Source organism: Vicugna pacos, chromosome 6 (genome assembly GCF_048564905.1).
Source record: "Vicugna pacos chromosome 6, VicPac4, whole genome shotgun sequence".
Classification (NCBI taxonomy): Eukaryota; Metazoa; Chordata; class Mammalia; order Artiodactyla; family Camelidae; genus Vicugna; species Vicugna pacos.
In genome coordinates, this window is record NC_132992.1 from 67,264,211 (window position 1) to 67,278,211 (window position 14,001).

Genomic DNA, 14,001 nt, shown 5'->3' on the forward strand with positions numbered 1-14,001 from the left:
TAGAGAAGCAGTTCCCAGGGCAGCCACCACTCAAATGCTTCTCTGGAGCGGAAGCACCCATTTTTCCCTTCATGCTGACCCAGACTATGGGGCTCCTTGGAATCTCCCTTGGCCCCATTCCTTCTGCTCCTGCAAGTCCTGCCAGTCCCCCAACAGCTGTGCGCTCTCCTCCAGGGGGACAGGATGAAATCTACGCTGCAGGTTCCTTCTTGAATCTGAGCCTCCCTTCCTGGCCCCTCTTTGGCCCCATTTCTGAGGCACTTGGGTATCAGTTATAGGAGACATAGATGGGCACAAGAGCCTCTGGGATGGGGTCAGCAGGTCCCAGCTCTGTCGCCCCCTGACCTCTCTGAGCCTCAGTTTCCTCACATATGAAACAAGGGGCTCCCTCTCCGGTCTGCCTAGTAAGGAATCTGCAAGAACCAAGGCCGTGGCGATGGGAGAGTGAGTGCTGTGAGGTGAAGTCGTTTCTCTGGCCGGGCCAGGGCTGAGTGGCTAGAAGGGTCGGGGAGACCCAGAGACTGTGCCTGACTGCACAGGTGGGGAGTGAGAATCCTGTGATTGGGGAGCACTTCCTCATGACTGAGGGATTCATTCATTCCCTCAAGCATTCATTCTTCATAAAATAAAACTGCATGGGGTGCCTGCCTTGTATCAGGGAAAGTGCAGGTCATTGCTGGCCACAAGGATGAACAAAGGGCCTGGTCCATCAGTGCCCACCCAGGGAGAGAGTGGCCGGCCTCCCCCAGGAGGTCAGAGACTGGAAGAACACAAGGCAATAGGATGCTGTGAGTTTCCGAGGGACCAAAGGCCCCATCCCACCCACTGCCCAGGACCTTTAGGCCGGGGACTCCTCTCTGCTGTGACCACATGGGCCAGAGAGACTGGTTCTCAGCCCTTCACTCCAGAGCCCCGCATTCCCAAGGGGAATCTAGGCTCGCAGTCCCTGCCTTCCACCCTGTGTGCACATCCCAGTTGGTTCCCTTCTCTGCCCACCTCACGTTCCCTGAAGCCCCAGCCCTGGCCCTGCAGCCGGTGGGTGCTGTGAATCTCCCTTCTCCTAGTTTGCTCCCGTAAGAATGTGGCCTTTCCCCCTCAGAGCCCTCTGGGCTCCATCCACGTGGTCATGAGGACTCCATATATTCTATGGAGGACAGCGGACAAGGTGGATATAGGAAGCGAGGAGAGGGAAGCCTGGGAGGAAAATAGGAGAGAAGTCAAAAATAGACATGGCTCACTGTTTACTCTGCCCTGAGCCTCTCATCCTTTCTGAGTGTCCAAACCACACTCCATCCTCCAGATGGCCACTGTCAAAACGTTCTACAGGAGCAACTGTTGTCCCCCTTGTCAAGCCTGAGGCAGGGGAGACACCAGAAGGTGAAGGCACTGACCTGGGTGCCTGTTCATGACTCTGATAGGGGACTCGAGTGCCCCCACCACCTCACTGGCATCACTCTTCATCTCTGCAGGGGTGGCAGCCAGTCCCCACTACAGGGTGTACGTAACCGGCTGCATGGCTACAGGCCAGGACAGAGCTTAGTGTGGCAGGAAAAAGAAACCTTGTTTGAAGGAGTAAAAGATTCACCTAGTCCAGGACTCACACTCAAGTGCCTAGAGGGACAAGAAGGAAGCCCTAGAGAAGCGTAGGGACCAGGTGGGGCTGCCGGGGACAGAGATCAGAACCCCACCTGCAGCAGGAGCAGATCCTCAGTCCCAGCTGATGCCACCAAAGAAACTGGGCCCACATCTAAAGGGAAGCTTTGGAAATGCAGATTTTTATGTGACGACTAAGCCAAATTTTAAATAAGCACTGTGCAGGCCAAACAAAATACATCTCTGGGTTAGAGTCAGCCTATGGGCCTCTGATCTAGATGGTAACTCCATGCCAACCTGCAGAGGCAAGAGAGCATCTGGAGGGATGGGCTGAAAGCTTGTGTGTGGGGTGGGGGAGCCTCCTAAGTGAGGGACACACAGACTAGTTCAACGGTGGTGTGCCCTAGGGCCATGTACATACACGGCTAGTGAGGGTGCGGACATTATTATTATGATTAATTATTATTTTCTCTCTTCTCTCCTTCCCTGCCTCTCCCCGCAGAGATGGAGGAGAAAAGCCTCTTTCATCCAGCATTCAGTCAGCGGCCTCTGCCTGGAGGCCAAGCCCACACAGCTGGTGACCAGCAAGTGCCAGGCCGACATCCCAGCCCAGCAGTGGCAGCTGTTGCCACACACATGACCGTAGCCCCAGGCCTCCTGTACTTTTTGCATGAGACTTTGGGACCGGAAGGGGGTTAGGGTGGGGGAGTACAAAGCAGGCCGTTTCCATCTCCTCACATTTCTGCCAGAATCATCAGCAAACACCGCTGCCACACCACACGATTCTCCAAAGCTTGTACGGGGAGGATGCAGGGGGGATGGATGCCCCGCTGCCCTGGCCGCCGTCCCCGCCTCGCCCGGGGAGAGGAGCCGGTCGGGATGCTGGACTGCTGCTGAGCAGAGACTGGACTGATGCCCTGGCCCTTTGTTCCCTCCCTTTGCCCTTCCAGGGCCCAGATAGGGGTTTGGGGCCCTCCTCTTGTTGGCTGGGGAGAGCGAGGACAGAGGCTCGCACCAGTCCTGCTGGGTCAGGGGGCTGCCCGTGGGATTGGGCATGAGAGGAGAGTGTGGGCAACATTGGATGGGAGGCAGGCTGAAGGTAGAGGAAGGGGCAGTCCATGGGGGCGGGTAGAGAACAGGAAGACGTGAGGAGCTCAGTGGCCTGTCCTAGGCAGGTGCTGGGGCGGGGTTGAGGGGCAGCTGGAGCGATGGGATCTGGGCAAAGGATGGATGATCTGCAGAAGGAAGAACTGCAGACAGAAAAGCAGCAAAGCACTGAAAGAGTGGATTTCTCCCCAGGACCTAGTTCCTCCCACACGTACCAGTCCCAGGGCCCTGTGCCTCCAGTCCTGCGCTCTGGTCCCCATGTACTCAGCAAGGGGCTACAAGGGGATCTCTGGGGGCAGCCTCGGGAATACAGTTATTAAACAGATCCCACTTCTGTTTGGATAAGTGTCAGGACTAGAGCTCTCCCTCGGGCCTTAACAACCAGCCGGTGCCCTGGCCCCCTCCCCCGGGCGCACCATGTGGACCCCGTAAGAACAGGTACCATCCTAGTTTTTGACTCCTGCCTTCTCCAAAGCCCTTGCCTTTGTAAATACAGTGTTTCAGGGTCAGATGGCCAGTAAGGTAAGAGCAGGGCCCTCCATTCTGGAACATCGACATTCCCTGAGTCACGGAGTGTAAGCCATCCAGGTAGGACTCATCCTCACCCCTCCCGGCTGCAGGATGGAAGCCCTTGGGGTTTAGCCGCTGCGGTGGCCTGGAGGCTGGCCGGTGGCCCCTGTTTGTGCAGAGCTCCCTCTTCCTTCTCACAGCCCCTGGGCCTCTTCTTCCCCTACCTCAGGGTCTGATCTTAGAACCACTTCCGCTGTTTCCCACGTTCCTCTTCCCCGCCCCACTGGCTCAGGCGGTGTGATCTTAGGCAGAAGACTGGTGGTACCAGGAACCCCATGGGGGTCTCCCATCCAAAGCAAATCAGCCTGGGGTCCCCTAGGGAGTTTATGGATTCCAGAGAGCCTAGGTACTCCTGAAATTGTCCCCCAAGTAGTGCATGTGTGTGCATATATGCGTTTTCCTGGGGAGAGGGTCCATGAATTTCTCCAGTTTCATACAGAGAGAGGCCTCTGATCCCCTAAGGGTCTGAACTACTCTGGACCGGAGCTACCTGTCACCGGAGCTGCCACTCCCCTCCCCCTCCCTGGTGTGCCTAAACTGCTAGGGGCCTGCTCCCTCCATGCGGCCCTTGGGGCCGTGGTCTGCAGCGCCCACCCTGGAGGGTTCTCACCAGTGTCCTCTCAGCAGTACTCCTGTGCCCCGATGGGCACCCCCTGGGCTCACCAGTGTGGAGCGCTTGGCCCCTAGGGCCACACTTCTGTCCTCTGTGTGATGTTTCATCCTCCGCCATCTCTGTTGTGCGTGTCCACCCTGGCGGACAGCATGGACCTTTAGGGACAGGGAGCGTGGGCATCTCTCATTGAATGTAAGAGGACTGCTGCTCAGAGAGCCTTTGAGAGGGCCCCCTCCTTCCCTGTGATCAGACTGGGCTCGGCACTTGTCTGCGGTCCTTTGAGACTCAGCCCTGTTCTGTTTTTGCTTTTCCTCTTCTTGACCAAAGCATGTGCCACTTGCTGTCCCTGAGGACCTCGTCTTTATGAAAAACACCTGGAATAAAACCACTTCTCTCATGCACATGTGCACCAGTGCCTTCCTTTCTGACTTCACAACCAAGCCCTGCAGCGCCCCCTCCCTCTATTCTGTAAAAATGAAACCAAGCACGCTCAGGTCTCACCCCTCCTGCAACTGGTAGCTTGCTCTTCGGCCAGCCGTGCCAGGGACGTCCCAAAAGATAGGCTGGCTGTTCTGGGGGAGCCAGCAAGTGGGGGCAGGCTGGGATGAGAGCCCAGGCTCCTGTGACCTCATCACGGGATGCTACTTTGAGATCAAAAATGGAAACAAAGGGGCTTCTCTAAATACTTGCTTTTTGCCAACCCTCTCTCCTTCCCTGTGCTCCAGCCCGGCCCCTCTGACTACCCTTTCCCTCCTCTGGCACATAAGAAAGGGGTGGTAAAAACGCAAGTGGAACAGTTTTCCTTGGTAGAAACAGCAAAGTAATTCCAGAAAGAGTCCTACCAACCTAACCTTGTTTATTCGGGTAGCAGATGCTCTGCCTAATGTTTCCATGGAAACCAATGGAAAGCCCCCTCCATTTCTGTGATCAGAAGCTGAACCTACCCAGGTAAAAATAAGCACTGCCTCGGTGCACATATGAACGGTAGTGAGCAGGCCAGCGCGGGGCCAAACCTCGCCTGGGCACGGCCGTGTCTGCCCACCACCCTACCGTGTCTCAGGGGTGCTCCTCCAGGATTCCCCAGAATTGACCACTGGGCCTAAGGGGCTCAGAGCAAGGCCCTGTCTGGTGGCAGTTCCAGCACACCCTGGCTGCAGAGTCCGTCTGTCCATCCTTTCTCTCAAGGAGCACAGCCCACTGCCTGCTGCCTTCTTGGGCTCCCTCCTGGCCTGGCTGAGCCAGCTTTCCACTTGCTGTCTAGTTTCCACTTGCTGTCTAGTTTCACTCCAGCCTTGAGGGGCTCCGGGGCTGGCTTCTCCTGAGTCATGGTCTCTCTGGCCCTCTAAGCCTACCTCCCCGGAATCCCATCTCTCTCTCCTTTTTTTTTTTCTGTCCTGAGAACTAAGGCTGTTGGCCCTTGGCCAGCCCCCGGAGGAATCAGCAAAAGCCCAGAGGCCTCTCCCAGAGCACACAGGGAGGGGAGGGCAGGAGGGACATCTGCGTGGGGCTAAGCTCCCATTCCCATTCGCCCAGCAGGGAGGGGTTCCTCCGTCCATGGGCCTCTGTGACTTGGCTTCAGTTTTCAGAGCCTCCTCCCTGGGCCCCTTGGTATGGGCCTCCCCACTCACAGTTGCGAGAAATAACCCAAGCAACATCTTTGTCCTCCAAGGCCTGTGGAGGATGTCTTCCGGCGCTGGGTGGGGTGTGGTCCTCTCCCACCAGGGGAACAGGAAAGGAAACCTGGAGAGGAAAGGCTGGAGTTTATAGTGTCCACAGCTTCCTTCCCAACAATGTTCTCAATGTCTGTGGTTTCTGTGTGTCCTTTGTGATGATGTGAGTCAGTTTCCTCCAGAAGGAGGGAGGGGGACTCCAGCAGCTTCTCTCATTTTAAAAGGTCTCCACTGCCAGGCACTTGGCAAGGACCTCAAGATGGAGCAGAGGCGGGGTGCTCTCTCCGACTGGTGGCTGGGCTGTGTGGAGCAGGGCTGGACTGAGGCTCGAGAGCCATCTGCAGACAGCCCTCTGCTGTGGGATTCAACCCCACTAAGTGTGGGGAAGAGCAGAGCAGGAATAGGGACCCCAGGGACCCCATAAGCTGGGTCCATCCCATCATGCCACTTACTGGCTGTGTGATTTTGAATAAATTATTTCATCTCTCAGCCTTAGTGTCCTCACCTGTGAAATGGGTGCACTCATAGCTTTCAAAGGTTTTTGTGAGGGCTGATTTATTTAACGACTGCGAAACATCTGGACGTTTCTAAGTGCTTAGTAAGTGTGTTATTGGTGTTACTAATAAACATTTTCTGAGTGTCTGCTGCACGCCTGGCACTTTGCTAGGAGTGAGGACACAAATGTACACAAGACAGAAACGTCCTAGAACTAATGTTCTAGCCGGGGAGATGGACGAATTATTACATAACCATAATGCCACATGATAAAAGCTACAGGGAAGGTAGCAGCTTTAGGAGGAACACTGAGGGGCTTCTCTCTGTGGCCTGGGGGCCAGGGAAACATGATGGTTCCAGGACAGCTTGAAATGACATTCTGAGCAATGCTTGTTGTCAGCACACACGGTGATGGTGACACATGGGATGGTAAAGAATTACCAGAGACCGAGAAAAGTTTAGCAAAGTTTAATAGGTACACTGCTGTAGGCAACAGCAGACCACACAGGCGAGAGGTGACTGAGTGAGCACATAAGAAGAGGCTGCAAGATAAATTTGTGCACAGGGACCTAGCAGGTTGTAAGGTCTGTCAGGGACTTCTCTGAACAATAGGTCTTATGCCTTCAATAAGGGCAGATGTGAGGCCTGTCCGCCTATGGTATTAGGGTATTGTGAGACTGGCTACCTCCTGGGGCGATGAGTTTTGTTAGGGTAAACACACGTCAAGAGAAGACATTTTATATCCTGCAGAAATGCAGGTATGCGAAGGGTCCTGCAGTGAGGAGTAGGGTTAAGGGGTCATTAGGCTCCAGGCACACAGAGAGCCCAGGAGTGGGGGTTTTATGACTCCAGAGAGTGCCAGCTGGCTCCACACTTGTCTCTGGCTGGACAAAGGGTGGACTGGGTGAGGCCTGGTGCGGTCAACCGGTCATCTTAGCCCAGCTGGAGTCTCAGGCAACTGCCAGTGGCCTGGGCTCTTTACTCCAGTCAGTGCATGCAGCACTGTGGTGATGTGGACCAGTCTGTAATCACAGAAGAATTCTAGATAGGAACCACGGGAGCCATTTAAACCCAAACAGACCAGCCTTCTGCTTCTTGAGCCAGTGACCATTCCTTCAGGGCTCAGTTTTCTCAGTCTGGGGAGGGAAAAAGAGAGGGTGAGACTAAAAGGCCTGGAAAATTCAGTGATTCTTATTTGGAAAGAATGAACACAAATGACCAGGAGGAGCTACCGAAAAACTCTGTTACTTACTTCTCCCTGGCTCAGATGATCTCTGACCCCCTCAAGCCATCTGAAAACCAGGCCAGTCTTTCCACAATTCTACTTTCAGATAAGCTGTCTCTCAGGTGCATCCAGATAACCCACTGGAATTACTTGAGGTGCTTGCATCTGGGCTCCCACCCAGACCTGCTGATTCCCAGTTTCTGCGTGTGTGATGACAGGTGGACTGAGTGATACAGGTGCGTGTTGAGTCTGCAGTGCGCAGAAGCAGGAGGGAGAGGAAGGTGTGCAGGGGAGACTCCGGAAGGGGCCTGGCTCTGGGTTGAGAACACCGAGCACACCTGTGCTCAACTTCACTGCGAGGAGACGCCAAGGAGAAGGCAGCTCACCTGTGCTCCTGGGAGCTGGGTGAATGTGGGAACCAGATCTAGGAGCCACAGGACCAAACCAGAACTGGCACCCCCTTGAGGAGAGTAGTGGTGGAGAAATGCCTGGAGCTGGGAAAGCCTCATTCGAAAGGGAAACCAGGGCTGGCAGTAGAATCTGGGGTTCTGGGTCTGGAACCAGGAGGGAAGAGTCTCTACAGGTGGTTGCTTGCAGCCTCATTGGGGCCTCTGTCACCGTCTGGGTGGGAGGCAGCTGCCAACGTGGCGGGAGGCCGGCAGAAGCCTGGGCGACCCGCAGGCCCCAGGCACTCCCGGGCAGCTCCAGGCTCCTCTGCTCACGGGGCAAGGGTGGCTCTTGGCTGGGATGACTGCTCTCCAGAGCCTGTTCTCCATGGGGTTGGGAGTGTGGGGGGTTGTTAGGGTTAAATCAGGTCACAGTAAGCAGCGGGGGGCAGCAGGTGGAGGAGCAGAGTGACGCTGGGGGCTCTCTGAGTGTGTACGTGACCTCAGCCTGTGCTCAAGTCCTGCTGTCGGGGGGAGGGCAGGGACTGACCTTTTCTTTTCCAATGGATGCTGGGGAGGTGAGCAGGCTCTGGGCAGTAGTTTGGACTCCTGGGGGATCCCCTCATGGGTCATGTCGACTCTCACACCTGTGGTAGCCTCACTGTGAACGTCACCAAGCCCATGATGTGCTGAGCACCGACCCCACACGGACATGGAACGGGCTCGGAGGAGCCCTGTCAACCACTGATGGTCAAGGCCACCCATCACTGGACACCAGACAGCCAGGCCAGCTGCAGCCCCGTCCTGCGCCCTCCACCCCGCGCTCCGGCCAGCCTGCCCTGCGTCCTGCTGCTGACGCTGTGGTCTGCCTGCTCTCGCTTGTGCTTCTGCTGTGCCTCTGCTTGCCGCCACGGGGCGAATGCTCCCCATTCTCCAGGCAAATGCTGCTTCATCAGGAAATCTTCCCTGTCTCCCACCTGCCTGAAAGCATCTCTCTGGCCTGTTTCTTCAGTCTCTTGAATGCTCCTCTCCAGCTGCAGCGAGCATCTGCCATATGCTGTGCGGTGGACCTGTCTTCTCTGTTCTGCTGGACTGCAGCTCCTTGATTACAGGACCTACATCTGCTCCAGCTTCGACCCTCCCACAGCCACAGCACAGAGCCTGGTTCTCAGACTCACAGTAAGTGTGGGCTTGGGGAATGAATGGAATGAAAGATTCTAGCTGGGTTTTGTTTGTTTTTGTTTTGTTCTTAGTGATGAGGCATTTAGGAATTAGTACATTGCATTCAGAAAGGACCCATCTACATTTATTTTTTTCTTCTCACTTCTCTTTAAAAGCCTGGGATGTTCACAAGCCAACCCTTCCTACTTATTAGTTGTCTCTGAGCCCTCACCCACAATACATTGGTGATGTCGGGGGCTGACACGAATTGAGCATTTCCTGGGACCCTAGAACTGAATGAGGCTACCATGTGCATTTTCTTATTTGGTGCCCACACCCCACGAGATAAGTTCTGGTGTGCCCACTTGATGGATGATGGAGTGGTGGCTTGGGCAGAAGAAACTTGCCCAAAGACAAATAGCAAAGTTTAATTAAACTCAGTTCCCTAGACATGCAGGTGAGGGACTCTCAGCATGTGGTCCCAGAGCAGCAGCATCACCTGGGAGTTTACTAGAAATGTAAATTCTTGGATTCCACCCAGACCTATTGAATCAGAAACTGTGGGGGTGGGGCTCAGTCAGCTGAGTTTAACAAGTCCCCAGGGGATTCTGATGCACACTCACGTTTGAGAGCCACTGGTTTGGCAACTGAGATGGGCACGGGTCACCACCTGGCACAGAAGGCTCAGAGAGCTAATGCTAAGCACGCCACCTCCATCAGAGCTCCGGGCTGTGACGGATACCTCCGGGGCAGAGGGTGTTGAGCACAAGGCTGGGGCAAGGCTTGCTGCTGAGCCAGATGCCACATGCCAAACTTGCTCTGTGTGATTTATGAGTTCTTTCCCAATACCTGCCACAGATGGCTGACTTGGTTATAGAAGAGTTTCCACCCCAGAAGATTCATTAATCAAGGAATCAGTGCCACGTCTCCCAGACCACAGGATGGGCATACGTTTTGCCATGAGTTACGTGGCTAAGTCCTTTCTACGGATCATCCAGCTGATGACATTCCTAGTCAACACTATCACTTACCCATCCGTCACTGAGATGGACACATTTTAACTTCTTCAGTCCTACCAACTCTATCAGGTAGGTATTTTATTATCACCCCATTTACAAACTAGGAAATTGAAGCCCAGAGAGGTTAACACATCTGCCCAAGATTACCCAGCTAGGTCTAAGGTAGGGCCAGGATTTGAACTCAGGAAGTCTGACCTGGAGTCCACCACGTTCCTCACTGCCCTTCACTGCCTTTCACATATTAGTTCGTATCCTCATACCAGTCTTGATATTTCTGTATTGTTATTTCCTCATCTTGCACTTAAGGAAACAGGTCCCAGGCAAGGCTCTCAGTTAGTCCAGAATCCAAAGTTTGTCCCCCTACACCCCACATCCTTCCATGGCTGATTCTTAGAAGCCTGAGAAGTGGGGAGGTGGGGCGGGGGAACAGTGGCTCTATGTCATCATCTACAGTTAATAGAAACAGGCTGAGAGGCCACTGTGGCCAAAGTTACAGAGCAGGGATTTGGGAACCCCAGGAGACCCGAGAACACGATGTTCCATGACTCAGTGACAGAGGCAATTGCTGATGGTTCTGCCAGGTGCGGGGTGTCAGGAGGGTGAGATCCCTAAATGATCTGGCCTCACAGGCTGAGGGCTCTTTGCTACATTGTCTGCTTTCTCCCTGCATCCTGGCCAGGGCTACTGATTTCCAAATGTCTTCCTGGCATTAAGGTTCTTCGTTCTGCATTTTTATTTCTCCTCAGACATGAGTTTAGTGCTTGTTCAGGTGGAGTTCCCTGTGGCACACTGGCCCCTGTGGTTTTGTCCACCTGCAGGGGGCATTTGAGGCTGCTTTATGGAGTCAGGTAGTTCCACCCACGGTTTCCCCCAGGCACCTGCTCTTTGTACGCTCATCAAGTGGCTGGGCTTATTTTAAATTTACTGTAACCAAATGTGTCCATCCCAGTTTTTTCTTGGCTGCTGTGTGACAGCAGTGGCGGAGAGGGGAGTTCTGGCCTGGCAATAAGAGAACAATAGCTCCGGCTCTGGCCAGCCATTTATGAGCCAGGTAATCTCCAGCCAGCTTCCCCAGCTTCAGGGTCCTCAACCGAAAAATCTGGGTAATGGGGGGATCAAATGAGAAAATGTCTGTAGTCAGGCCTTGGAAACTGGAAAGCATGTGCAGCAGTCCAGGAAGTATTGGGGAGTGTTTCTCTGACCCTGGGGCAGGCCAGAGCTGCCAGACCCCAGGCGGTGGATTTCCCAGCTGCTAAGATCATTGTCCAGCCATCAGGGCCAGGTCTTGTCGCTCAGACATGGGGGCCCAAGGGACAGGGAACCCGACCAGGAAAGAAGAGGTGGGGCGTCCAAGAGTCCACTTTGTTCCTGAGCTAAAGATTGCAGACCTGGCTCTGAAACCTTTTTGGTGGCACTCGCTTTTACCTTTGAGAAGCAGAGACGGTTGATTCAGCAGGGGACTTGATGTTCCAACAAGGTTTTGAAAGGCTTCAGACAGGTGGGGAGGGCCAGGTGGGAGCCAGAAGCGGGGGTTATGAGGCAGGAAGAGTGGTTCCATCTGGGCTTCTCGGAGCAGAACTGCCCCCTCTCATCTGTATCCCCTACCTGACTTGGATCAGGGCTCACTGGGCCTGCCCCATGGAGCGGAGGTGACAGGGGCTGTGATGACTGTCCTAGGCTAGCGGCCTCTGTCTCTGGAGGACACACAGGACATGGCCTTGCCACTCCCAGCAGGCCTGAGGGAGGATGACAAAGCCACATTGTTGAGAAGGCCCCACAGATATTTATCAATGACTCAGAGAAAACTACGGTTGAGAGGCCCCTTCCCAGGCTACGGTTCACTCTGCCTGGTGGGGCAGAAAGAGCAGAGGCCATGGAGCCAAACCTAGAGCCGAGGCCTGGCAGTTTCCCCGACTAGCTGCGTGATCTGTGGCAAGTAACATTGCCCTTCTGAATCTCCCCTCCCTAGTAAAACAGGGATAAGACAACCTGCTTCTTAGGGATATTGTGAGATCTGCACGAGGTGACATATGTGAATGGACTGGAATAAACAGAGAAAAGGGGACATGGTGCCTAAAAGAGTGCCCAAACTCTTGAGAGATGTGTCTTGCTTGCAGCTGGACCACCAGTGCTTGACACAGGGGATGTGGTCAATGAGTGTTTGTGAATGAATCAATGAATGAGTGTAGCTCTGTGCGAGGCAAATGAGTCTCCCTGGATTCGTCTGGTCCAGGGAGGGTCCCCAGGACTCCAAAAGGGGGCACGTGTTCAAGATAGGTACATGTCAGGAGTGTTGACTTTGCAGACAGAGGAGTCCTGGCAGGCATGGATCTGAGAGATGGACAAATGGATGGAATTCATGGGCAGGAATGCCAGGAGCTTCCCTGAGATTCTCCACCTCTATCCCTAGCCACTAGGGTACAGGCCTTCCTAAAATTTCTCTGAACATCGGTATTTCCCCCCTTTACCTTGAATCAGGGTTATATTAGAGTTGCCTGACTTTTCTACATTCCCATGAGATTGCAAACTGCATGAAGATAAAGACATGGCCACAGTGCTGAGCACACGGTAGGTGCTCAATAAATGTCTGTTGAAGGAATAAATGAGCGCAATCAGGCTGCCGATCTCTCTCAGTTCTGAGAGTCTCTTGCAACACAGGGTTTGGGACACAGGTCAATTTGTTCTCAGCTTTCTCTTCTAATCTGGCTGTTGATTTGGGTTTTCAAGGAATCAGGTGAGGTTTGACCAGTGAAAACACTTTTTCATCAGACACAGGAGACCCAGTATTTGCAAGTTAATGCCAAATTAGTGCCTGATTAAACAGACAATGAATGTGAGAACAAGGATAATACAGCAGAGATGATGCAGCAAATACAGATGGGGATGTACCTACCTCGTTAGAAAACTGCCTTACATACTAATGAATTCATTAAAGGCTAAGGCAGTGAAAACTGCAGCTTTGGGATTCTCTAAGGTTTTAGCTGAAACTGGCAGCAGAGAAACTGATGGAGGCTTTTCTGTGGTCCAAGCCATGGTCTTCTTGAAGCTTTTGCCCAGGGCCATGTCTCAGCTCAGGGTGTTGGAGTCTTTAGTTTATTTGCATACAAATTGCAAACATCTACAAAGTCTATGCTCAAGCAATTTTTAAGTAAAATATATTGCTTCCCTGAAGGCTGTAATTCCTTGGTTTTTCTCCTCAATATTCTTCTCATTTAGCAGTCACTCATATTGACCCAGATTTTCCACCCTGGGAGGGAACAGGAGATTGGGAGGAGCCACAGGAAGGGAGAACAAAGAAGGGAGTAGGTGGGCTGGGCCATCAAACTACTTTTCAGGACACGGAGAACTGGACCTATGTGTTTTAAGTCTCATTTCACTTAATTCCCAAGCCAACTCTGGAGGGCTGGACAGTAATGTTATCTCCATTTGTAATGAGGAAATCAAGGTTAGGAGATGTTACGTGAGTCACTCAAGGTCACACAGCTAGGAAGTGACAGGGCCGGGATCCCAGGGATGTCTGGCTCCCAGAATTATATTCTTAAACCATATTATCTCTGTAAATCACTTACCCTTTACAGAGTTTAAGTATATAAGGCAGTCCTGTTAAAATTGTTAACAGTAGTGTGCAGGGTCTACTGACTTGTCCCTAACCTGTTTGCAAATCTGAATGGGCTGAGGAGTTTTCTAGAATTATCTTCAGGGTTGGGCTGGCTACATAATTTGCCAGATTTGTGCAAAACGAAAATATGGGTCACCTAACGCATCAACTATTAAGAATTTCAAAACAACGATAGCAGAATGGGGCCCTTCTGAACAGAGCACCCTGAACAACTGTGCACCCTGCATATCCATGAAGCATGCCCTGAGTCAGGGTTCTGGGTGGAAACCTGTCTGTTTTGTCTGGGAACCAGGCATTAGGTCTGGCACGTGATAGCCATTTAAAACACTGTTGGCTAGTTGAATGAAGCAATGCAATGAATATTCACCTACTACTACATACCAAGCAGTGTTCTAGGCACAGGGGACAGAACAGTGAGCAACACCTATAAAGTCCCCGACCCCATGGAACATCTATTTTAGAAGGAGAGAAAAAGAAGTAACCCACAAGATGTTTCAGATTATTCCACGATGCTTATAGGTGTTATGCAGAAGGTAATGAGGA

The 14,001-nt window shown here is 53.1% G+C and overlaps 1 protein-coding gene across 1 annotated transcript in view; it reads left to right on the forward strand.

Annotated features, from left to right (window-relative positions):
• GALNT16 (polypeptide N-acetylgalactosaminyltransferase 16) overlaps positions 1-4,284 on the forward strand; it is an 80,792-nt gene extending 76,508 nt beyond the window's left edge. Inside the window, exon 15 of the mRNA XM_031679165.2 lies at positions 2,096-4,284. Within this exon, the coding sequence (XP_031535025.1) occupies positions 2,096-2,233 (138 nt within the window). The 3' untranslated portion in view covers positions 2,234-4,284. The remainder of the gene's footprint in view (positions 1-2,095) is intronic.
• The last annotated feature ends 9,717 nt before the right edge of the window (positions 4,285-14,001 follow it).